The 24,915-nt window shown below is 43.5% G+C and overlaps 1 protein-coding gene across 1 annotated transcript in view; it reads right to left on the bottom strand.

Moving 5' to 3' along the window:
• Positions 1 to 2,578: 2,578 nt before the first annotated feature.
• MOB3B (MOB kinase activator 3B) overlaps positions 2,579 to 24,915 on the bottom strand; it is an 82,067-nt gene continuing 59,730 nt past the window's right edge. Inside the window, exons 2-3 of the mRNA XM_040963598.1 lie at positions 8,327 to 8,529; positions 2,579 to 2,596 (exon numbers count right to left, since the gene is read on the bottom strand). Coding sequence (XP_040819532.1) covers positions 2,579 to 2,596; positions 8,327 to 8,529 — 221 coding nt within the window. The remainder of the gene's footprint in view (positions 2,597 to 8,326; positions 8,530 to 24,915) is intronic.

The raw sequence follows: 24,915 nt of genomic DNA, 5'->3' as shown, positions 1-24,915 counted from the left end.
GGATCAAGGCAGGAATGGCTGGTGTGTTATCCCTGGGAATAAGAAACATCAAAATAATCCTCCCAATTCAAAAACACATTAAGCATTTGTTATGTACTAAGTACCATGGGCTTCTAAGCACATACCATCACAGCCTTCAAGGAGTTGACAATTTCATGGGAGAGTCTGATATCAATATAAGTAACTCCATGCGCAAAAGGCTACTTAGATCACTAAGTTGGCAAGAGGCTGTGGGAAGCAGAAAGGAGAATTGGGGTACTTCTACTTACAGTATGACAGTAATTTTGGTCATCTCATTTAACAGCCAAGATTCCATGAACTATTGCCATATGACCGAGTCATTTAACTTCCTCCATTATTACCACCAGTCTATGAATGAGGAAAAGGAGGCTTTCCAAAGCCAAGTCTCTTGCTAGGGTTAGAATCCTGAGAGTCTGGGCTTTGATTATGCACTGTATGATACCAAAGCTCCTTCCCTTGGAGTTAGTTCCTACTCTTAACACAAACATGAACTGGATGCTCAGCCAGCATCACACGAAAGCAAGCAGGTGGGCCCAGGGACCAAAGAGGGGAAGCAATGACAGCAGTGTCTGATGGGAACATGACAGGTGGATAAATAAAAATGGGGTCTCTGTGTTCTACACGGTTCACTCCCAAAGCATGACAGCAGGAATGTCCCACTCGAAGTGTGGGAACTCTGGGAATGCTGATGTCCTAAAGGAAACTAGTTTGACACATGCTGCCCTCTGGCCCCTAGCTGCACTTGAGTCTAAACCATGTGCAACGAGAATGTGAAACCAAATGCCTGACTTCTGCATCATCCCTCAGGGATAAAGATGAGTCACATTTATGATATCTTTCAGATTACATTGTACATTTTTTGAGAGCTTTTTTTTTCTTTTTTGAAACGAGCGTAAAACACCTGAGCAACATGTTTTGGATATATATGGTACTTGACATAGGTGGATCAAAAAGGTGTTCCTTCACATGCTACACCTGACTTTAATATGTACCTTGTGATAGAAAGTTCGAAGCTGGGTATTCAGGCAAAAGGAGCTACAAAAGCTCTCATTTCAGCTATACAAGCCACAAGTACAGCTCTCTCAGTGGGCACAGGAAATACTAGGTGACTGGAGTCTGATACTGCAGAGTTACTATCCTCAGAAACTTTCTAAATATTCAATTATATTATTTTTAAGTTTTCATTTATGGAGAACAAATATAAATGTGAGATAAGCAAGCACTAAATAAACAAATGCTTTATTGAAATTAATTTCCTTGGGCCAAACATTGTGATATAGTAGGTTAAATTGCTGTATGGGATGTTGACATTCTGTATGAATGCCGGTTCATGTTCCAGCTGCTCCACTTCCTGTCTAGCTCCCTGCTAATGTACCTGAGAAAGTAGCAAAAGATGGCTCAAGGATTTGGGCCCCTGCCACCCATGTGGGAGACGCAGAAGACTCTCTTGGCTCCTGACTTCAGCCTGGTCCAGCTCCAGTCATGGAGGTTTTTCCAGAGCAAAGTAGAGGATGAAACATTTCTGCCTCTCCCACTGTTTTCCCCCTTTCTGCCTCTCTACTTTTTAAATAAAAATAAATAAACCTTTTGAAAAATTAATTTATGTGCAATTACAATTAGCAAAACATAAATGTAGAAAGAATGTTATTTCAAACAAGATAGAAGCTTCAAAAATACCTTTTCTGTTCTGTTGGGACTCTTCTATTAATCTAATCCCACTCCTCCCCACCCCTTCCAGTAATCCAAAGGAACTCTTATCTGGAATATTGCTTGTTCGGAACTTCTTTGTGACTCTGAGACTTCAAGGCAACTCCTGGCACTGCCAGGTTTACAGTGCAGGAGTCCTTTGTCAGTTACAGAAGATGACAGAACTTTCTGGTGGCAAAGAAAGGCTTTTTCCGCTTGCTGACACTCAGCTTTATCTGACAATGCTTTATCCTTTATGCTGTGTGCATGAAGGAGAAACCGACTTTCAGCTCTGTCTGTTTCTGTCCGTTTAGCTCAGAGAAGCCCAATGTCCACATGCTTAGGAGACTTCTTCCTCCAGGCGAGCTGATGGGGAAGGCAATTTTCCTCAAGTTAAGCAAGCCCACTGAGAGGCTTGCCTACAGCCTTAAAGCAGGACCAGATCTGCAAGAACACTGTGCTTTCTCCATTTTCAAGGCCTGGATTCATGGGTGCTTTTGTATTTGACAATTTTTGAAAAATTAGCTTTATCAAGTCTTTTCAATCTTTTAAACTTTTTGAATTGTTCACATGACCTTTGCCTTCTTGTCATGGCTGTTTATCCACAACAAATTCTAGAAAAAACAAGCCAGCAAATCTCGACCACCATCAGTGCCCCTCTGAGCTTCTATTGACACTGGCTGCCCAATCACATTTTGAGACAATTCAGTGCCTGTCCCCAAGAGCTTTCTACAAAGCTATTGTCAAAGAAAATGAAGAAAAGCTTTTCTTTAGCCAGTGATATGAGAATTCTTAACTGTTCCCAAAAATACTAGCTTTATTTCAGAATTGTTGAAGGATGCAATTATTTATTTATTTTTGCTGCATACTCTCATAGCACAATCACAAGCTGCAAGTTAAGAAAGATTAAAGGTGATACCCAGAATTCACCTATATTCTCTTCCACATACAGGTACTATATCACACATGCCTTTTATTTTTTTGCATTTTGATTTTTTAACATTTAGAGCCATGGAAAAACTGCCTCTCCCAGGGCTTGCCAATACATGGAGTTAGTAAATTAATGACCTCCAGCTATTCACACACCAACCAAGAGAAAACAACCAGTCTAACAAGATAAACACCTCCTCCTGCAGGCTCTCGCACTAAGCACCCCAGGCTGAAGACAGCCTTGACACACTCAGGCCACTGCAATCACTCAAGTCAGTATACCTTAAGCTGGTGTGACCTGCTTGACTGTTCCCTGCCCATGTTTCCCCCACTCCCTCCACTTCCTGCCGACTTTCTCCCAGCGTGTGTGAGAGTAACAATCCTAGGGCTACGGAGACTGGTGGAAGCCTAGCACAAGAGCCCGGGACTGAAATTTGCTGGAGGGAGTGGCAAAAGTGATGGCAAAGAAACACAATCAGTAAAACTGACCTGTACACCAGTGGGTGACACAGCTTAGAAACCTGCCCTAAGGAGAACAACCTGCTGAGCAAAACAGCAAAGACCAAGGGCAAAAGAGAGACAGAGGCAGGTGGGCAGCCTGCCTGCAGGGAAAATGATAGACCATGTTCTCATCTATTGGCCTCAATGAGCCTAAACAAATACAAAAGCTGTATTGTAAATTCTGGCCTTAAGGATAAAGTCATATGGGGTGGCAGGGAATGATGGTCTGGTTCCATCCCAGCATTCTGGTCATTACTATAGTCAGACTTGAGCTGTAAGTGGTATAGGGAAAAGACAAGTTTAAATTGATGGAGAATCATCAGCTAGAGTAGAGCAGAGAGGGCACATTCCAGGAGCTAGGCGAGGACGGGCCATCAGCAGAGGGTCACTTGGAGACTCACACCTGGGTAAGTGGTAGAGATAACAGAGCAGTGTTGCAGTGACCAGACACCCCAGCAGTGGCCAACAAGTGGTGATCGGGGTTCCCCAGGCAGCCAGAACTTAACCGGCAGCCAGGCGGGAAGGGGGAGTTCACCGGTAGCTCAGGAGAAGAACCCAGGCATAGAACTGATGATATGTTTGACCCAACTACAAGCAGAGACAAAGTGGCAGACCCCAGGTGGGCTGTACGAGAACAGGGTGGATTTCACAGCCGGGATGCCCACCAGTGCCACATCAGATAACATTTTGTATAGTGGGGAAAGGCTGTAGGACTGAGGGACAACAGTAAGCTGTGCATGAGTGAAGCTGGGAGTGAGCTCACTTATGGCTCAGTGTATTGCACTCATCCCACAGGGAAAACAGTGCCGACTTGGCATCCCAAAGCATCCACCCAAAATGTGTCTGAGTGGGCCCCAGACTTGGTGGCCAACAGACACAGAACCCCATCAGTGTCATGTTGGGGGCCACTTTGTGTACTGATGCAAAAGCTGTGGGACTGGAGGAACAACAGGGAACTGTGCAAGCGCTAAACATGGAGCAAACTCACTTCCAACTCAGTGCATTACACTGGTCCCACAGGAAAAACAGTAACAACTTAGCATCCTATGGGTTCCACCCAAAATTGGTCTAGGTGGCCTCAGATCTAATGGCCAGCAAGTTATGGCAAGACTAGCACCACCAGACCTGGTGATTTAAGACAGTTGGTACCGCCTTAGTCCCAGGTAATGCTCAAATCAGCAGTAGGAGAAAGGCTGTGCAGGCAACCATGTGGCCACAGCACAGGATCACAAGGGATAGAGTGGTGAGCCAGAATTTAGGGTTACAGAGACAGTGGTGTAAGCTTAAGGCACAAGTGCCTGGGACCAGAACTTGTTGCAGGGAATGGCACAAGTGACTGCAAAGAAAGAACTGGGTACCAAATGCTATCAATAAAACTGACCTGTAGACCAGTAGGCAATACAGCTTAGAAACCTGCCTAAGGAGAGGAATCTGCTAACCAGAGGTACAATGACCAAGAGCAAAAGAAGGGACAGAGGTACAACAAATATTACTGATGCCTCCCCAGCAAAGGAGCAAAAGCCTTGTCAGTCTCAGAGTTAACTGAGGAAGACATCGAGGAAATGGGGGATTAAGAACTTCAAACCTTGTTGTAAAGCTTCTTATCAACCATGAGAAGCACATACAGGAGTTTAAGGAATTGAAGGAACATATTACACAGCAAATAGCAACCCAGAAACAAAATCAAGCCGAATTATTAGAAATCAAGGACACAATGGAGCAAATTAAAAGCTCAGTGGAAAGCCTCAAGAATAGAATGAGTAAGGCAGAAGAAAGAATGTCGGGAGACATTTCCTTCAACAATGAGAGAAAAATAAAAAAGCTGGAAGAGGAACTGAGCAAAGCTAAGAAAAAGTATTCAAGCATTAAGGGACACTGTTAAAAGGCTGAATGTAAGAGCTATGGGAACATCACATGGCACAGACAGAAGCTGGTTTAATAAATGAAAAACATTCCAATTAAAAAGAACATTTACAGGGGCCCGGTGTGGTAGCCTAGTGGCTAAAGTCCTCACTTTGCATGTACTGGGATCCCATATGGGCGCTGATTTGTGTCCTGCTTGCTCTATGTCCCTTCCAGCTCCCTGTTTTGAGGCCTGGGAAAAGGATAGAGGATGGTCCAAAGCCTTCTGCACACATGTAGAAGACCTGGAAGAAGCTTCTGGCTTCTGGCTTTGGATTGGCCTAGCTCCGTCCATTGTGGCCACTTGGGAAGTGAACCAGCAGATGGAACACCTTTCTCTCTGTCTCTCCTCTCTGTAAATCTGACTTTCCTATATAAATATATAAATCTTAAAAAAAAAAAAAAAAGGAAAGCACCAAGTAAATGAGCAAGAAAAACATTAAAGCAATCTCAAATTAGCAGGAAAAAAGAAATAACCAAAACAAGGGAGAAAATAAACCAAATAGAGATCAAAAGAACAATATAAGGACAAGGGAGATTTTTACTGGAAGTTACTCTGGGCTGACAATTTTTTCCTTTTAGAATCTGTAATATGACATTCCATTGTCTTATGGCTTGTAGTTTCCTCTGAGAAGTCAACAGTGAGTCTAATCAGTGTCCCCCCCCAATGCCCTAATCGTCTTCAACTTAAGAGAGCTTGATTAACATGTGTTGTGGTGAAAATTGCTTTCGGTCAACCTTATTGGGAGCTCTGTGCCCTCCTACATTTTGTTTCTCAATTCTTTCTCCATTGAATCAAAGAGCTGGTTCCTTGAGAAAGTCAACAAAACAGATTCCCCATTAGTCCAACTAATCAAAAAGTGAGGGAGAAGATACGAACCAATAGAATCAGAGATGAAGAAGGAAATATAACAACAGATACCTTGGCCATCGATAGAATTATTAGGAACTATTACAAGCAACTATATGCCAACAAATCAGAAGACCTTAAAAAATGGACATATTTTTGGACACATACAATCTACCAAATTAATAAGCTAAGTAGACCTATAACCAGGACTGAGATCAAATCAATAATTAAATCCTTCCCAACCACAAAAAGCCCTGGACCAGAAGGCTTCACTGCAGAATTCTACCAAATGTTTCAAGAAGCACTTACCAAATCCTCCACAAGCTATTGTGAATGATAGAGGAGTTCGAAACCTGATGCCCGTCAAAAGAGGTGTGGATAAAGAAACTACAGTGCATCTACTCCATGGAACCAGCCACTAAAAAGAATGAAATTCTACCTTTTGCAACCAAATGGTCCCAACTAGAGACCATTATGCTCAGTGAAATAAATCAATTCCAAAGGGAAAAATATAAATTCTCTCTTATACTGTTTTTGCTACATCTCATGGGTTTTGAAGTTTTTGTTTTTAGTTTCATTTCCTTAGAAAAGTTTTTTTTCCTTATTAAAATTTTTTCACAGATTCAGGTCATTAAGTAACAATGATTTCTTCAAGAAGGCTTTGATTTTTTCATTTCTTCAGCAGTATATTGGTCCTCCAGTAGCATGTTATTTAACTTCCTGTTGTTGTAAATTTGTAAACAACTTCCTGTTGTTTTTCAACTTGTTAATTTCATTTTATGGCTTTTCATTTAACGGGATGCGTAGTAACTGTGTAACAGTGACTATCACATCCAGATGTGAAGATGCAATGCAATATGCATTTCTACTTTCAAATTAAAATTGGGTTCCCAATGAAACTGTCAAATATATCTTGACAACAGGATGTGGAACTCTCCATCATTGTCCATACATACAATGTCAAGATACACTTAAATAGCAGGATGATGGACTTAGGACTGTTTGTGAAGGACTGTACTACTACAATAATATAGTGGAGAATCCAATGAAACTGTTGGACATGTGTAGACAATGGGATGTTGGACTGTCTGATATTGTCTGTACAACAATGTCAGGGTATACTTAAACAAGAGACTGATAGAATTATGATTCCTTATGAAGGACTACACCATTGTAGTAAAATGGGAAAAAATCTGTCGGGGGTGAGGGTTTGGGGGGAAATCCCAGCCTACATGAAATTGTACGACATAATTCAAAATTTAAAATGAAAATATATTTTAAAAAATTTATAGGGGGGAATCAGTGAAGGAAGAGATTTAGAGAGGTTTGAAGGGAAGTCCTAGAGCCTATGGAACTATATCATAAAACAATACACAAGTAAGAAAAGTAGCTAAATATAATCGGTAATCAAAAAATCAAAACCACAATGAAATATTGGATATACTCATCAGAATAAATGAAGTAAAATGACTGACAACGGCCAAAAAAAAAAATACACACCAAAATTAAAGTAGTCCCCACTCACATAAACAACCATGTCCCAGGAATGGACCCACCGAGGCTGACACCATGGATGGTGAAAAAATCCTCCAGAGCAGAGTGAGCAGAGCTAGATTTATTTATCACACTGCAAGGAGGCAGCGGGGAAGGCAGGTGAGGCGGGAGCTGACCACTGGGCACCAGTCCATGGGTGTAACACAGGCTGCACTCAAAGAGTACACTTGTTAACTGCACTATTTCCTCAGTTAGGGTGACTTTCCTATGAGTCAATACAGTTGCCCGGGAAGGTGATTTGCAATGCTACGTGAGGCTATATCCGCTTTATCTTAGGGAACTCCACCAAATGCTTTGACCTCACTGTCCCATATAACATTACATTGTGTCTCAAACATTCTTATTTCTAATTACTCACTACAGCTGCATGTCAAGAGATTCCGGTAGGAAAGCCAAAGTTCTTACAATAAATTTCTCTATTCTACCTGTAGAGTAACAGCTATTCAGAGGCAGTTTTACTTGGCCACAAGCGTAACAGTTGACACATAGTAGGAATCAAATATTTATTTTTTGACTGAGGGAATATTTTTGAACATTGTTGATTAACAGCCTGAGACAATGTGTGAAATCGGAGATCCATATTTAAGGGATTAAATAAATAGATGAGTGAATTTTTGAGGCTAAGATTGAAAGCTACTCCCTCTGGCCCAAATGATTATTTCACCTCTGTCTTATGCCACTGCTCAGAGAGAAATGTAGGAAATTCCACTTGGTGACGACAGTACCCGTTATGACAACTTCTGACCTTTATCTCATTGTTGAACCCTATCCAGCTGTGTAGTGCCCCGTAACAGCGGGCCATTCCACGGGCCTGGCAGTGTCCTGCAACATGTGGCTGAGCTAGGGGTGACCTTGGTGCCTCTGCTGCTTGGGAACACTTACCAAGGGCTCCAGCTCCTTGCGGTCTATGAGGTTCATCTCTGTGACGAAGTAATAGAAGTGTTTGTAGCAGGTGTTGACGTGGGCCTCTGCACCCATCACAATGACTCGGTCGAAGTGGTGGATGTAGACATGGACGAAGACACGGAAAAGGCGGCAAAGGATCTTCTTGCAGATCTGAAGGAAGTTCTTTGGGAAAGGAACACCTATAGAAGAAAAAAGAAGAGGGAATGAAGTTGTGATGGAAAAGCTAAGTTTCCTCCTACCACTAATCTAACAAAAGGACAGAGAAGGAGGGAGTAGCTACAGGAAGACTGGCATTGGCCGTCACGTGGGCAACAGGGAGTACTGGGGACAGGAGCAAGCTAGAAAGCACTTTGCCGCCTCCTTTCCTCAGGGAACAGCCCCTGTGCAACTCCGGGCAACAGAGACTATTCCGAGAAGAAGCCCATGCTTGTTAGAGCTTCAGGACAGTTCAAGAGAGTTTAGAAATCCACAATTCTATGTGAACTTGCCACATTTCCTAGATTGAATTTCTAAAAACAAACAAACAAAACAAAATGAAACAACAACAAAAACCCAGGGGAAGGCGTTTAGCCTGGCAGCTGAGAAGCCCAGGCTGCACTGGTTGTTGATGCTGAACTTGGTTTTGAGTCCCCAGCTTCTTGCTAATGCAGAACCTGGAGGCAGCCCTGATGGTCAAGTAATGGGGTTTCTGCCACTCACGTTCCCAGCTCCAGACTGAATTTTGGCCTTTGTGGGTATCTGGGGAGTAGACAAGGAATTGGAAGCTCCATCTGTCCTTGTCTCATAAACAATGAGTAAAAAAGAAAGCATAGGTCAAAACAAAACTTTTTCTAATTTGGACTCTACCTGTAAGCAAACATTGATCCAAAATTTTTCCCAAGGCACACTGTTACTGAGATGGGAAAATCTAACAAACTTCACAGATATTTCTCATCACAACCACTCCCTCTGTGGGAGGTTAGTCAGGGAGCTGTGATTTTCATAACCCAGAAAGGGAGACCGATGGGAGTGTCGTTGAGATCTTCTGTCTAATGGCTACTCCTTTCAGCTTGGTCAAGATAGCAACAGCAGCCTTGCAAGCTCACTTGCTTTCTCCCTCCCAAACTGTGCTTAAACTTTTATCAGTTAAATACTCCTGGAATGGAGTAAACAATTCCCAGATTAAACAAAATCGCTGTGGGGTGGGCATTTGGTGCAGTAGTTAAGTTGCCTGCATCCCGTATCGGAAGATCTGGGTTTGAGTCCTACCCCTGATCCCAATTTCTGGCTTCCTGCTAATGCCATTCCTAGGAGGCAGTAATGATGGCTCAAGTTGTTGGGTCCCTGCCAGCTACCAGGGAGACCAAATAGAGTTTCCAGGTCCCAGATATGTGTGCAGTAAACCAGATGGGAGATGTGTCCCCCTGCCTCCCTCCTGCTTGCAAATAAATAACATTTTTCTAAAAATGCAGACTTTATTTGAACTCCTATTCTGTTTTCCTCCCAGCTGAATGACTGTGGGCAAGTTCGTCAACCCCTGATGTTCATGAGGAGGTTTGCTTGTAATGCTGTGAAGTAAGTCCCTCCCCTGCAGCACCCAGAACAGAGTGAAGAGCTCACGAACGGGAACGCCTCTCCCCTCTCTGTGGACTAAGTCCTGGAGCATCCAGCTGCTACAGTGTCCCAACTGAGAAAAGACAGACATGATGATCTCCAGCCCTTGCTGTAGAATGTGCTCAAGGCAGGTCCCAGGTCTGTAGGAATCCTGCGGGTTTGCCGTTCTGGCTTCCACAGGGACCCAGCAGCAGCCTGCTGGGTGGAGGCCTGAACAGGGATTAGCTGACTCCTAGAGAAGATGAAAGAGACAGAACACGTCTGGCAGTTGGCAGTGATGGGATCTGCCTCCCCAAGGTCCCAACAGTGACATATACTGGCTTTTGTTTGACAACAAAGTGGTATGCTATCCAATGAGTCCACAGAGCCCTTGGGTGCATGTGTGGCAGCAGACTGGGAAGCTGATGCCAGGATTTGGGGGTGAGGATAAGCTAAGGCCAGGGGGGAGCGTGGATGGCAGTTGTAGGGAGAAGTGATGGGCTATTTTCTGCCAGTAGCTGAGCGGGGTGGTATCTTTGAAGCAGCCTGGGTCCCAGGAATGCCCTCGGGTGCAGTGTCCTCAGGAGGGGAGGCCTGCCACCCATTTGGACAACTCCAGGAGGATTACAGATGTTATCTTCATAATTAGCATGCGAAGCAGCTTTCACTACTGCCATTTCACAGATGAATAACTTAAAGTTCTGAAACATGAGGGAGCGCATTAAAAATGGTAGGACTGGCATTTGAGCTAAGCCTGAGTCTAACAGCCACAATACCGCTATATCTCTTTTTCTCACCTGAAGACTGGGCACAAGAAGGCATCCAAAAGTCACTCCTGATTGGTACAGAAATATAAGGAAGCAAAGAAAACAGGTGGGGAGTGCAGGGCAGGGCAAAGTCCATAGCAGCTGCATCATGAGGTCAGCCAATATACTCGGCTGTCTGCAAGGAGAAATGTGCTTTTTTTTTTTTTTTTTTTGCCCAGGCATTAAGACCATGGACCTTGGGCTAACAGTAAAAGCTAATATTTACTGAGTGCTTACTATGTCCTGGGGACTGTGCCAAGCACTTCATGCAGATTAGCTGGCTGAGTCCTCAGAATGACCCTTACCTTATGGTTCCCACCTCGCAGATGAAGAAATAGACTTGGGTAAGTTAAGCACTGCTGAGCTCACCCACTCGGCAAATAGGAGACTCCAGCCTGGCAGTCTCTAGTTAAAGGCCTCTAGCACTTACCAACCTCAAAATCTGTTTTGGAGCTCTGCATACACTGCCAGATCCAAGGCCCTTCCTTTCCAAGAGAGTTAAACTCCCCGGGGTACACTAACTTTTCATTGCTCCTGGCACTGGATTCTTTTTTTTTTTTTTTTTTTAAGATTTATTTTTATTTTTATTGGAAAGGCAGGTATACAGAGAGGAGAGACAGAGAGGAAGATCTTCCGTCCGATAATTCACTCCCCAAGTGAGCACAACGGTCAATGCTATGCCGATCCGAAGCCAGGAGCCTCTTCTGGGTCTCCCGCGCGGGCGCAGGGTCCCAAAGCTTTGGGCCATCCTCAACTGCTTTCCCAGGCCACAGGCGGGGAGCTGGATGGGAAGCGGGGCCGCCGGGATTAGAACCGGCGCCCATATGGGATCCCGGGCGTGCAAGGCGAGGACCTTAACCACTGCACCACCGCGCCGGGCCCCTGGCACTGGATTCTTAAAAGTTCACCAGCAGGTAGGGCGCTCTGAGCATCACAGCTGTGTCAGTCGACCCACCCGACCCTTACGCTCACATTCTGCTCAGTGTCTACAGATGAGGTAAGTTTAGAACACATGGAGCAGATTCACAGAAGTTGCTGGATCCTTCTAGACTGTCCACAAGCTGTCCCACCTCTTGCTTTCCCTAGTTCTAAACTCTTGTTTCTGCTCTTCATTGCATACTTGGTCTACTTGAAACTGGTTTACCTCGTGCCACACCTTTAGCCCATGCTTTATGAGTACCTGATTGGTTTGTTGTAGACAATGCAATTTAAACACCAGCCCTACCACCTACTAAGCTGTATAGAGAGATCAGTTCATTACAAAATAAATAAGCAGGACGCTGTACATTGGCTCAATGGCTAAATCCTCACCTTGTACATGTCAGGATCCCATATGGGTGTCGGTTTTGTCCCAATTGCTCCATTTCCCTTTCAGCTTCTTGGTTGTGGCCTAGGAAAACAGTATAGGGACCCTATAATCCTGTGGGAGACCCAGAAGCTGCTCCTGGCTTCTGGCTTCTGGCTTCGGACTGGCTCAGCTCTGGCCATTACAGCCACTTGGGAAGGGAACCAGTGGATGGAAAAATCTGACTCTCCTTTTCTTTGTAAACCTTCCTTTCTAATAAAAATTTAAAAATCTTTTTTTTTAAAGTGCAGTCATATTATTATAAGTGTTCCGTAGCAGGATCTGTACTGTGTCAGGCACCTGGTGGGAATTTGGGGACTCTCTTCTACTTTCATTTTCCTCCCATCTGCTTGGGCAGGTAGGACCCAGACGATCTGCCCAAGGCATCACAGCTAAAAGGAGGTAGGGGAAAGACTTGGGGCCAAAATTTAGGCTTTCTTTTCTGTATCCAGGCACCAAGACTCCCTGGTAGCTGGGAATAGACAACTATGATTACCATTTTGTGACTTTCCCTTAGCAATGTTAGTTTCAAATGATCATACCCCAGTAGGAGGAAGCATGAAAGACTAACACTCTATGTCAAACAGACCTCTGGCTAGTTATAATGGTAAGTATGTGGTGCTTGGCCTGGGCAAGAGGCAGTATATGTACCCCCAACCCAGCTTTAAGACAATGGCCAATGCCTTGCTTTTGCCCCTTCCGCCTTTCTGGCATCCGTAAGATACTATGGAACATCCACTTTAGCGCTCCCTGGTAGGTATTTAAAAAATGACTAATTATAGAAGGCCATTGGCCAAAGCCAGAGGATCTCTACAAGAATTTGACAATATCCACAACAAAAAAGTCCTATGTTCAAGTGTGACTTTTTCCTTACAATATTCATTGAGTTTATAATCAGACCTCCTAGTTTCATTTCTGGTTTTACCGTCCTTTACTAACATTGCCATAAGCAAATGGCTTAGTTACACTAAATCAGTTTCCTTATCAAGTATGAGAATCACACATGGGACTCATGAGGTTGTGAAGATTAAATGCACATACACATAAAAGGCATTGTTTGATGCCTTACAGACAGTAAGCTCTATATGATGGACTATTAGCTTGAATATCCTATTGAACAGATATTCTTTGTGACATAAATTAGGATTAAATTCCTCCTGCATGTTTATTTTTAGGAGGGCACTCTTTGTAGTAATATATCAATTTGGAATTTGCAAAAAAGGAGTGGTAAGTACTCAATTATGCACTAGGTTAAATTCTGCCTTATGCTATCTTTCACACTTTCTTACATCTTGTATTTTTTTTAAAAGATTTATTTATTTTTATTGAAACTCAGAACACAGAGAGGAGGGGAGAGAGGGAAAGGCCCTCTGTCCGATGATTCACTCCCCAAGTGAGCAACGGCAAGTGCTGTGCTGATCCGAAGCCAGGAGCCAGTAAACTCCTCCAAGTCTCCCACGTGGGTGCAGGATCCCAAAGCAAGACTTTGGGCTGTCCTTGACTGCTTTCCCAGGCCACAAGCAGGGAACTGGATGGGAAGTGGAGCTGCCAGGATTAGAATCGGCGCCCATAAGGGATCTCGGCACATTCAAAGTGAGGACTTTTGCCACTAGGCCACTGTGCCTGACCCTACATCTTGTATTGCTGTAAGATCTCTGAGCCAGGAGATGGCTTCCTGACCAAGGAGAAGCCTGAAATGATGTATCATCAACTAAAACCAAGTCAGAAAAGAGGAGTGATCTTCCTTAGTCAGGATGTGACTCTCATCTCCTATTCTGGAGAGGAAGGCAGACTCCACAGTGGAAATGACAGTTTTTGGGGCCAGAGCTGTGGTTCAAGGGGCTAATTCCCTGATTTAAGTGCTAGCATCTCATATGGGCACCAGTTTGTGTCCTGGAACTCAGCTCCGGCTGTTGTGGCTACTTGGAGATAGTGAACCAGAGGATGGAAGATAATTCTCTGTCTTTCCTTGTCTAAGTCTGCCTTCCAAATAAAATTTAAAAATAAATCTTCAAAGAAAAAAATGGAAATGACAGCTGTTTACCAGAGTCTTGACACTCTTAGGGTGGAGGCCTCTGCTTTGGGAGAGTGCTGCTTGGGGGAGAAAGGAAGAGAGATCAATGATGAAGAATATTTTGGTCCAGTACTGGGGACACAATCAGCTGCTTCTTCTCCTTTTTAAAAAAATCATTAACACCTCCCTTCTTCTCCTTTTAACTTAGTTTTTTCAGGGTGTGATAGTTAATTTTCAGTCACTGTACTCAATCAGAAAGTTAATGTCAGACAGTATTAACCAGCAGTCTTAAATGAAACAGATAGAATGGCTTAAGGGATTGGAGTTAAACTTTGACGAGTCTTACAGCAACCCAAACACAAAACTGACAATAACCCCAGACAGTTAGATATCTATCAATGGCACAGAGACAGACTTTGATCCTTAGGTCAGGGTAAACCCTTCCTCTGTTCTACTTTGAGCCACAGGTTAAAGCCGGGAACTATCAGACTCCAAGAAGCCCATCTAACATGACAAAGTATGTTCACAAGTCTCCTCCATAAAGAAGCAACAGACATCCATCCAGGCATCTGAGCTTGACCCTGGACCTGAATGGCCTTTGGCTATGGGGTGTGGCTTGTTCTCTGCAAATGGATCCATACTGAAACATGGCCAGGCTGAGCTCAGCTTTCAGAGTGGGCAGAGATCATGTGGAGCAGGAACATGCTCAACAGTTGGACACAGAGCACGATTAGGGTATCCTGGGCAGTCAGGCCAAGGAGAGGACAGGCCAGGGAGCTGGGAAGGAGGAGCAGGGTCAGGAGAAATCTACAGGCTGGCGCTTCTCCTGAAGCCTAATGAGACAGCCCCACTCAGCTCGGCTATGCCAGAGGACTTGCACTTCATCAGGAACCAGTGCCTGACAGAACCTGCCGAGTCCATTAATGTGCTTAACCACAACTTTTTGGTCTCCAAACCACAATCAACGCTGGAGCTAAATGGAGCATGCAATATAATCATTTCTCTGGGCCTCATGTGGATTTGCCTTTTATCTTTCACTTGGTAAACGTCCTCTCTTCCAAATACAAATAAAAACTAATAATTTCTGAGCTTCAACCCCCCCCCCACTCCCTTTTTTTTCATCTTCGCATTAAGCTCTCAAATGCCCACACGATTCTTCCTTTTTGGGTTTATGGGGAAAAAAAAATTGGTTCTCCACATGGTTTGGGGTATATTCCTTTTATCCCATCAGGAAGGCTGAAAAGAGAAATCTCTGGGAAAGCAGGAATGAATGGCAAAGGCCTCAAGGGCAGCCAGGATGAAAAGAGGAATTTGTGGGGTAGTAACTGTTTTATTTTCATAATTTTCTTTTGTTCTGAACAGACAGGCTGGGATTGGCAGTAACTCTGTGGTCTGTGAGTGGTACAGGACTGACCCTGGGATATACAGGTATGGACAGGAAGAATCGGTTTCCAGGAATATCTGAGAATTGCTCCCAGCATCTCAAGTATGGCACTGATTAATGCCTTTTTCTCCTTTCTAGTTGGGGTCAAAGCCTTCCCTTGCTCCCAGCCCTGGGTTCCCTGGCATCTGTTCTTCTGTTACTGGAATCTTCCTGGGCCAAGATCACAGATGGCATTCCTGCCTCAGGTTTTAGGCCCCTCTGGACTGTGCATGCCATGAGGGAATTGGCTGCTTCTATCTTCTTCGTAGATTATTCCAGGTGCCCACGATGGAGTCAGTGGGTCTGAAATTAACAGTGGCAGAATTGCACCGTGGTACAGCAAGTTAAGCCCCTGCCTGTGATCCTAGCATCCCAGATGGTCATAGCTGCTCCACTTCCAATCCACCTCCCTGTTAATTCATGCGGAAAAACACTAGAGTGTGGTCCAAATAGTTGGGCCCCTACAACTGTGTGCGAGACCCAGAAGAAGTTTCTGGCATCAGGCTTTGGCCTGGCTGAGCTTGTGGCCATCTGGGGAGTGAGAAACAAGATGCAAGCCCTCCCATCCCCACCCCTGTTCAGTAATCTGCCTTTCAAATAAATAAAACATACATCTTTAAAAATTTCTTAATAGTTGCTTCTTTTAGTATAAGAGTAGAGCACTTCTGCTGTGTGCTTAGCCTGAAAGGCAAGTACAGAATGGGGAAGGATGATTTGGTATTTACAAAGCTGAAGGTGAGGAAATGAATATCTGAATTCAAGTCTGTCTCATCCCAGAGCCCATGCATCCCCAAGCTTTGTGAGTTCCTTTCATTCCCCATCCAATCAGCTGAGCTGAGGTAACAAAACCAGCAAAGGTGGAAAAAGCAGTTTGCCTCTCTTCCCAAAACATTAGCTCATAAGACGGAGGGGTTTCGGACACTGGTTAAATTGACTCATCCTTGAGTTCGCATCCGAGGTGTGGAACTTGAGTGCTGTTCTTGACCAAGTGTGCTAACCACTTAAAGGCTGCATTTCATCTTCCCAGCAATGGTAACACCACCACCAGGAGAGTCATGAAACTGGGAGGGGCAAACAAGAAGCCAAGTGGCAGCAGGTGCACGGCAGGCAGCCAACAAATGGCAGCCCATGTCACTGTCATCAGAAACATGGGCCTTCCTCCCTGGAGCCCGGGTAAGCCCGGGGAAGAGCTCATGAAGAGGATAGGAAAAGCTGCCTTTTCTCCCTGGAATTAAGCTCTTTCCTGGAAAGATTCAGAAGAAAGGAGGTGTGGAAGACCAGGTGAACTGTACGAGGGCTTCCACATGCCACATGTTGAAAGTGATGCTCCTGCCAGTCCTTTGAGAGCAACCTGATGGTGCAACCGGAAGTGACTGTTCCTCTGTAACTGCACTGCTCAAGTCTGAGAGCTGCTGTGTCGCCCCTTTCATCTTTGGAGCTTAGGACCAGGAGGGTATATGTGAACATCCCTCTACCACTTATAAAAACCGCTCAAGCTCAACTGCTCGTGAATTCAAACAGCATCCCACACACGTGGGAAAAGTAGACAGACCTCCCCAGGCAGCAGGGCTGAGAGCACAGCACTTCCAAAACACTGAAAAACAAAATGCAAGTGGATCACAAGAATACAGACGGTTCTGAAAACGCACACATCCCCCTCTTCCTGGGTTACTCTCTCGTCCCTTCAGACCCAGCCACGTCCCCCGCCTGCTGCCATCTCTGTGTTTATCTAAAGGGGCCTCATGCTCTTGCCGAAGGGGATGAAGATCCAGCTGCCGAGCGCTGAGTCCTCTTAACAGATGTTTTGTGTTATCTCAGTGCGTTCCTCAAGAAAATGTCTGTTCACCGTGCCAAGGAAAACAATCCCATGTAGCAGGACTTTGTTCTTCTGCCTAAAAAAAAAAAGTCCCCAAACAATTTGACAGCTGCAAATGGTTAGAAATAAACCGGCTACTACTCCCTTCTCTGGCTCCCTTCCTTTGCCTCTCCCTGGACCCTTGTATTACCCTCCAGTCTGTTATCACAGTGGTTGAACCAAAAGAAAGGGAAATAGACTGACGTGTGATTATATTACCAAACCCATGGTTAAATCTTTCAGATGTGCCATTTGCCCCACAACAGAAGAGTGGCTTCAGCCAGGAAAAGGAGAGGATGTGAATACAGCACCTGCTCCCCACCCCCACTGTCTTTTGGCTCCCTGGGCACCCTCCCCAGGCACCACCACTCATCCTTATCTGAAACACTCCCCTCCAAGGTGATTGCTTTCATCCAGTGTCCTCACAGTGAGGACAGGATCTCAGGAACCAAAGAAGATAAGGAAAATTCCAAGAAGCTCCAAGTAGTATCCATATTGCGTTGATACTTTCAAAGCCACTGAAAAGCACTCTAGCCGGTCTCGACCTGTCCAGTTTGTTGAAAATCAAATGGGCTAAATGAGGCGGAGTGAGCTGAGGACAGATGTTAATGAACCTCATTAGGACTGTAAGGTGCAGCCAAAGGACTAGCAGTTTGATCATGAGGCCATGTGAGTACTTGAAAATGGCCCAGATTCTGTGTCTTGAGGATGGTTATTGTGATATCCTTACAACCAAAACCATTCTTTATTTGGCAGCAGAATCTCCTCTGTTACGCGGAGGGCCCCTAATACCATGGCTTTGCCTGAATAATTTCTCATCTGTCAATACCTCTCTCCAACTCCCTTGACCTCTTCCTTTGATTTCTCAGTTCACCGTCACCTCATCCTGGTCCACACAGCTCCTGTTTAACTGAGCTTCCTTCCTGCTTTCCTGCACTTTTCCATTCTCCACCTGGTAGCAGTTAGACATTTTCAAATACACGAATCTAGCTGGGCTGTTCACCTTTCTAAGGAAGTTTCTGCTGTCTTCAAGGTGAAACCCAAGCTTTTAACAGAGCATAGAGCCTTCATGACTTCATATCCACATATCTCGCCCCGCCCCCGTAACCTCTGTATCTTCCCGACTTCATATCACAAAACAAACAGCAACCCAGAAACAGAATCAAGCCGAATTATTAGAAATCAAGGACACAATGGAGCAAATTAAAAGCTCAGTGGAAAGCCTCAAGAATAGAATGAGTAAGGCAGAAGAAAGAATGTCGGGAGACATTTCCTTCAACAATGAGAGAAAAATAAAAGAGCTGGAAGAGGAACTGAGCAAAGCTAAGAAAAAGTATTCAAGCATTAAGGGACACTGTTAAAAGGCTGAATGTAAGAGTTGCAGGAGTTTCAGAAAGAACAGAAAGAGAAATTGGGTTTAAAAAAGTATTCAATGAAATAATAACTGAAAGACTTCCCTAATCTGGAGAAAGAACTGATCAACATGATACAGGAAGAGCACAGAACTCCCAAAAGGATTGACAGAAAGCAATCTTTTTCACACACATGATAATCAAGCTCTCTTCAGTTGAACACAGGGAAGAAAGATCCTTAAAAATGCACGTGATAAAATCAACTAGCATATAGAAGAATTCACTGTTGATCTCTAAGAGGAAACTCAACAGACCAGAAAAGAATGGAGTGACATAGTCCAGATTGTAAAAGCAAAAAATGGTCAGCCCAGGATAATGTACCCAGTAAAGCTTTCCTTTGTTTTTAAAAATGGAAGAAAATTCTTCCACAGTGAAGAAAAACTCAAAGAATTTGCCTCTTCCAGACCTGCCCTAGAAATGATGCTTAAACATGTTGTCTTCACAAAGAAAAGGAATAGCACTTATCAAAACCAAAGGCAAACATGAAGAATGTCCCAACAAGACAACAAATGCAGACTAAATCAAACAATGAACAATCTATTGCTAAGATGTCAGGACCAAATTACTGCCTACAATATTAGCCTGAATGCACATGACTGAAACTCATCAACTGAATGTCATAGATTAGCAAAGTGCATCAAAAACAAAACCCATCTCTGTTGCCCATAGGAGACACACTGAACCAACAAAGATGTGGAAACAAAGTAAAAGGATGGAAAGTTATTCAAGGCTAATGGAAGAGAAAAAATGAGCTGGTGTAGCCATTCTTATATCATGGATTTTGATGTGAAAAATACTAAAAGAATGAAGGATGATGAAAGACCAAACCATCTATTCAGCAAAGAGATTACCTTACTAGTTTTTTAGGATGCTTTCTTTTTCATCTCTAATTTTACTTGTTTTTTCCCTCTTGCTTGTGTTTGCTAGTCTGGCTAAATGTTTTGCTCACCTTGTTAAAAAATGGTTCTTTCTTGTTGCATTTCGTAGTTTTTAGTTTCAATTCCATTTATTTTTGCTGTGATTTTTTATCATTTCTTGCTTACTGTTCATTTTTTCTTTTAGTCCTTAAGATGAATAATTAGATTATTCAAGATATTTCACTTTTTTTGTAAGCACCCAATGCTATAAATGTCCCTTTCAATACTGTTTTTGCTACATCTCATGGGCTTTGATATTTTTTGTTATTTCTTCAAAGAAATTTTTTATTAATATCTTCAATGACACATAGGCCATACGAACGAATCGTTTTTAATTTCTTCTTCATTTCATTAGTTATATATTGGTCGTTCAGTAGCATGTTAATTCAAGTTGTAATAAATTTTTCATTTTTCTTTCTGTTATTGATTTTGTTTTATGGCTTATCATTTAATGAAATGTATAGTAGCTGTGTAATAGAGACTATTATATCCAGATGTGAATATACAATGCAGTATGCATCTCTACTTCCAAATCAAAGATGGATTCTCAATGAAACCTTTAACTCTATCTTGACAATAGGATGCTGGACTCTCTGCCACTGTCCACACCTAAAGTGTCAGGACACATATAAACGGCAGAATAATGGACTTACAACTGATTGTGAAGGACTATACTGTTTTAATAATATAGGGGACATCAGTGAAGGGGAGAGAATCCCAGAGCCTATGGACTTGTATTATAAAACAATAAAATAAACTTAAAAAGAAAAAAAATCCATGATAACAGGAAATGCGTATTTCCTACACAGAATGTTTCTATTCAGTTAATTCTTGCATATGTAATACATACCAAAACATTGTGGATTTCAATAAACCTTTGTTGGATGAGCACTGAACTACATGTGTATGCTCCCCTCAGACAGATGTGTTGAAATCCTAACTCCTAATCTTACAGCATGAATAGGTGTGATCTTTGGAACATGAGGGCAGAAATCTCAGGAATGGAATTCACATCTTTATAAATGAGCTCTGCCTCCTTCCTTTGTGTGAAGGTATAGCAAAAGGTCCAAGGTCTGTAGGATGTAGTGGGCCTCGTGAGACCCTCAGTCTGCTGCAGGCTTCAGCCTCCAGCACCCTGAGAAATAAATATTTGCTTTTACAAGTTACTCAATTTGTGGTGGTGTTGTTACAACAGATCTGGTTGACTAGGATAATGAATGAATGAATAAGTGGCCACCAACAAGCAGAGTAAAATGGGGTGCGTGATGGGCTTTACCTGTCTGGTTTTCCTCACTTTCCCTAGCTCTGAGTAGCTTGAGTGGCAGTTGGAAACCACTACGACCCTGTGATGGGTCTCCCTGTTTAACCTTATCATCTCTAACGCAGTAAGGGCACAGTGAAAATGAACACACAGTTATCTCCTCACACCTGGAAGATCTCTGAGAGAAGCAAAGCTTTCTCTCAGGCTGTTACAGAACCTGGGCAAGAAGCACCTACTGTTCTGAAAGAGCCTTCCTCATCTACAGAGAAAAGTATCAAACGGTCAACAAGGTTTGAAGTGAACCCGTACAGATCTACAAATCATAACCACAAGATGCACAAAGCTGGGGAGGGAACAAGTGAAAAGAAAGCAAAAATCTGGAGCTGGCTCAGTGGCTTTTCAGGCTAATCCTCCACCTGCAGTACCGGCATCCCATATGGCCGCTGGTTTAAGTTCCAGCTGTTCCATTCTGATCCAGCTCCCTGTTTACAGCCTGTGAAAGCAGTAGAGGATGGTTCAACTCCTTGGGCCCCTGGCTGCTGGCTTTGGAAGGACCCAGCACCAGCTGCTGTGACCATTTAGGGAGCAAACCAGCAGATGGAAGATTTCTCTCTGTAAATCTGCCTTTCAAGTAAAAATAATTAAAAAAAAAAAAAGCAACAGCAATTGGTTTTCTTTAGGCAAGGTTATGGTGCGGAGGAGGGGAGTCAGAAAGAGCAATGATTTGAATCCAACTGTTGCTTTGGAGAGTCACATGAGAATAGGCCAGCATCGTAACTGTGGTGGTATTTTCTCTAGACAGAAAGGTCCCAGGGAAGGGACATCAGCCAAAGATGTCCAGCACAGGCCCACTGTTGCCCAGGGCTCACTGTGAGCAGATGCGAACCACTTCTTCTCATTGAGGTAAGCAGGATCAAAGTAGTTACAGTGAGAAATGGTGAACTAGGTATTTGCATGTAAGACCCAGTAAGGGCGAGTTCTTGGGATCTGGATAAAACCAGAAAAGTAGCTTTCAAATCTGGTCAGTGGGTCAGGGTCTAGTTTAACTCATGCTCTTAGCTGTGCAATTCAAGTAAATTATTGACTTGATTATGTGCTGCAGCATATTTTTAATGCCTTCTGGGGTTACAAAGGAACTCCAAGAGGAAAGCGGGCTGGGTGTGATGCCCTAGGGAGTGGTGTGAAGCATGGCCACTTGGGAAGCAAATATTGCAGGTGAAGAAATAGACCTCTCCGCCCTGCCAGCTGCTGTTGGCAGAGCCACAATGCCAGGACGGTCAGTCTGGCTGGTCTATTATTTCTTTTTCTTTTTTTCAAGAGAAGCCAGAAATCCAGATGCTTCCGTGAAACCACCTCATAATTAAATGTTGGCTAACCTTAAAATATTATTTTAAAACATTTATTAACATTATTTTTATATGGTTAACTGTACATGGAACATGAAACTCCACAAGCTGACAGCATAATTTGAAAGTTTTAAATTGAAAAACTGGAAAAACAGAAGAAAAACATTACGGTAGTAATGTGCTTATTCAATTATCTCCCAGTTTTCAACAGATTCTGAATAAAAGGAATCAGGGCTTCTTGGAGAAAAGGCTGCTTGCGGCAGGACATGAAAAAGATGACTGTTAGCCTGGAGCGCGGGAGCAGGCAGAAAGCCCACAAGTGACACCAAAAGTTCCCAGGGAGAACAGCGCCCCAGACCCAGTTAAGTGGAGCTGAACAATCAGAAGACAATACATACCTTAACCTAAACCCTGTCATCACCACTACTTAATGCATGGCTCAGTGCAGGTTCGACTTCAGGGGCCCACTACCTTAGCCACCTTGTGGACAGATGAACCTCGCCCAGGAGCAGATCTCAATAAACCTAGCTTTACCATCATGTTGGTCTCTGTAATCCCACTGTTTTGGTTTGCTTTTGTATCTAACAATGACCTGGAACACCTTGGAGTGCCAGAAAAAGAAGCTGAAGTATTCAATAAAAGCACAGTGATGAGGTACATATCAAGGAGATAAGGAGCCTTGAATTGTGAATTTTCAAAACTGGAGTGATCAGAACAACATAAATAGAGTTATATTGCATTATAATATAAAGCGTAGCTTAAGTGTCCATGGTTGATACTAATAGCAATAACAGTTGACTAACACATGGGGCACAGACAAGTCTGTCCGGCAGCAGGATTCCACATGATTCACACAGATGATCCCCACAAGACAGTGGGGTTGCTCGTGGGAGGCTGTGCTTGGCAACTTGCTTCCACAGAATACAGAATACAGTCCAGACAGCTCATATATGTGCGTGTTTACCCTTACACCGAGAAATCTCGCAGGTGTAACGTTAGCCAAGTAATCAAGCTAAACATCAACAGTGATAAATCACATTCACAGCATTTACTCTGACACAATGTCACAAAATGTCACTCGGCATCTGTGGTCCTCCTCCCCCAAAGCCATAGCCCAACAGTGTCCCAAATTCTCAAGTTCATCCAGAACAAGGTTAAGTCTGAGAACATCATGGCCCAGAGTCCAGTGTAAGGCTACATGACAGCACAATGTCATACCTTCAATGAATGCCACAAACAGGAAAGCGTCTTAGGGAGAAACTGCAAAATCTGCACACTGTGTGGGGTTACCTACCATCATACTCTGACATCTCAGGCCAAATGGACTGTAAGTATGTTTTCAACATAGGTAATATACTGGAACTCTGTACTTGATTGCTCGTTAACCAAACAGCTAGCAAGCATTTCTTTACTTGGGGATGTGCTAGCTACTAGATTTAGCACTAAAGAAAAGATAATGAAAGGACAGCACACCTTAAGGTCCCCTCACACCTAAGTGAACTGCAGCACTGAAAGCTGACCCCAGGACCTCCTCCCCCATGAGCAGAAACCCAGAAAATGAGTCTTCCTCTCACCGTCTCCATTTTTCTATCTCAACTGTAACACTACCTACCTACAGCAGAATTTCTGAAGAAGTTGAATCTTTCAATTCTAAAATATGTCAAAGCTTTGAGTCTATTTCCAATTACATGACTACTCAACTACATGAGCATCAGGGAACAACATACGTAAATATCCTTGTCTTAAACAACCCACTGAATCCCAACTTGCTTTCCCTGCTTTGCAGAGCAGAGACTGGGCAGCTCGGAGAAGAGAAGCTGTGTCACTCACCCAAGTGTCCTCCGAGGTGGTGCAGCCGGAATGTCAGAGAGCTCAGCCCTCTGGAAAGCATACATTTCCTCCCACCAAGACACATCCTCCAACTTCTCAATTATCTGGGCAAGTCCTTTCAAATTATTTAAAAAATAAACATCATCTTCAAGAAGGTATTTTTCCAATAAGTTAATCACAGTTTTAAAAAATCCTCAATTAACATAAATCACTGGGCAATTTTTCAATTTTTTAAAAAAACATTTATTTCTTTTTATTGGAAAATCGGATTTACAGAGAGAAGGAGAGACAGAAAGATCTTCTATCCATGCTTTACTCCCGATGTGGCTGTAATGGTTGGAGCTAAGCTGATCTGAATCCTGGAGCCCGAAGCCTCTTCCACATCTCCAAAGCAGGTGCAGGGTTCAAAGGCTTTAAGCCATCCTTGACTACCTTCTTAGGCCACAAGCAGAGAGCTGGATTGGAAGTAGAGCAGCTGGAACATGAATTGGGGCCCATTGGGATCCCAACACATTCAAATGAGGACCTTAGCCACTAGCCTAGCACACCAGGCCCAAGTTTTCGATTTTTAAGTCCTTATGAAATATGACACTTGCCACACACACAAAAAATAGGGATTTGGGAAATTTTTCTTTCAGAATGTGGTGGTGCTGGCACTAGGACCACAAGAGTGATGAGGAAGCAGCAGGTGACTGAAGCTACTGCCTCACCAAGACTTGAGACTCAAAGCAGAGGTGAGCAAGGGATGCGGGTAGGCTACTGTGAACCAGCAGGAAAGTTTGCT

Source organism: Ochotona curzoniae, unplaced genomic scaffold (genome assembly GCF_017591425.1).
Source record: "Ochotona curzoniae isolate NIBS_2020 unplaced genomic scaffold, NIBS_Ocur_1.0 scaffold_3208, whole genome shotgun sequence".
NCBI lineage: Eukaryota > Metazoa > Chordata > Mammalia > Lagomorpha > Ochotonidae > Ochotona > Ochotona curzoniae.
This window is presented reverse-complemented; position numbering and strand designations above follow the sequence as displayed.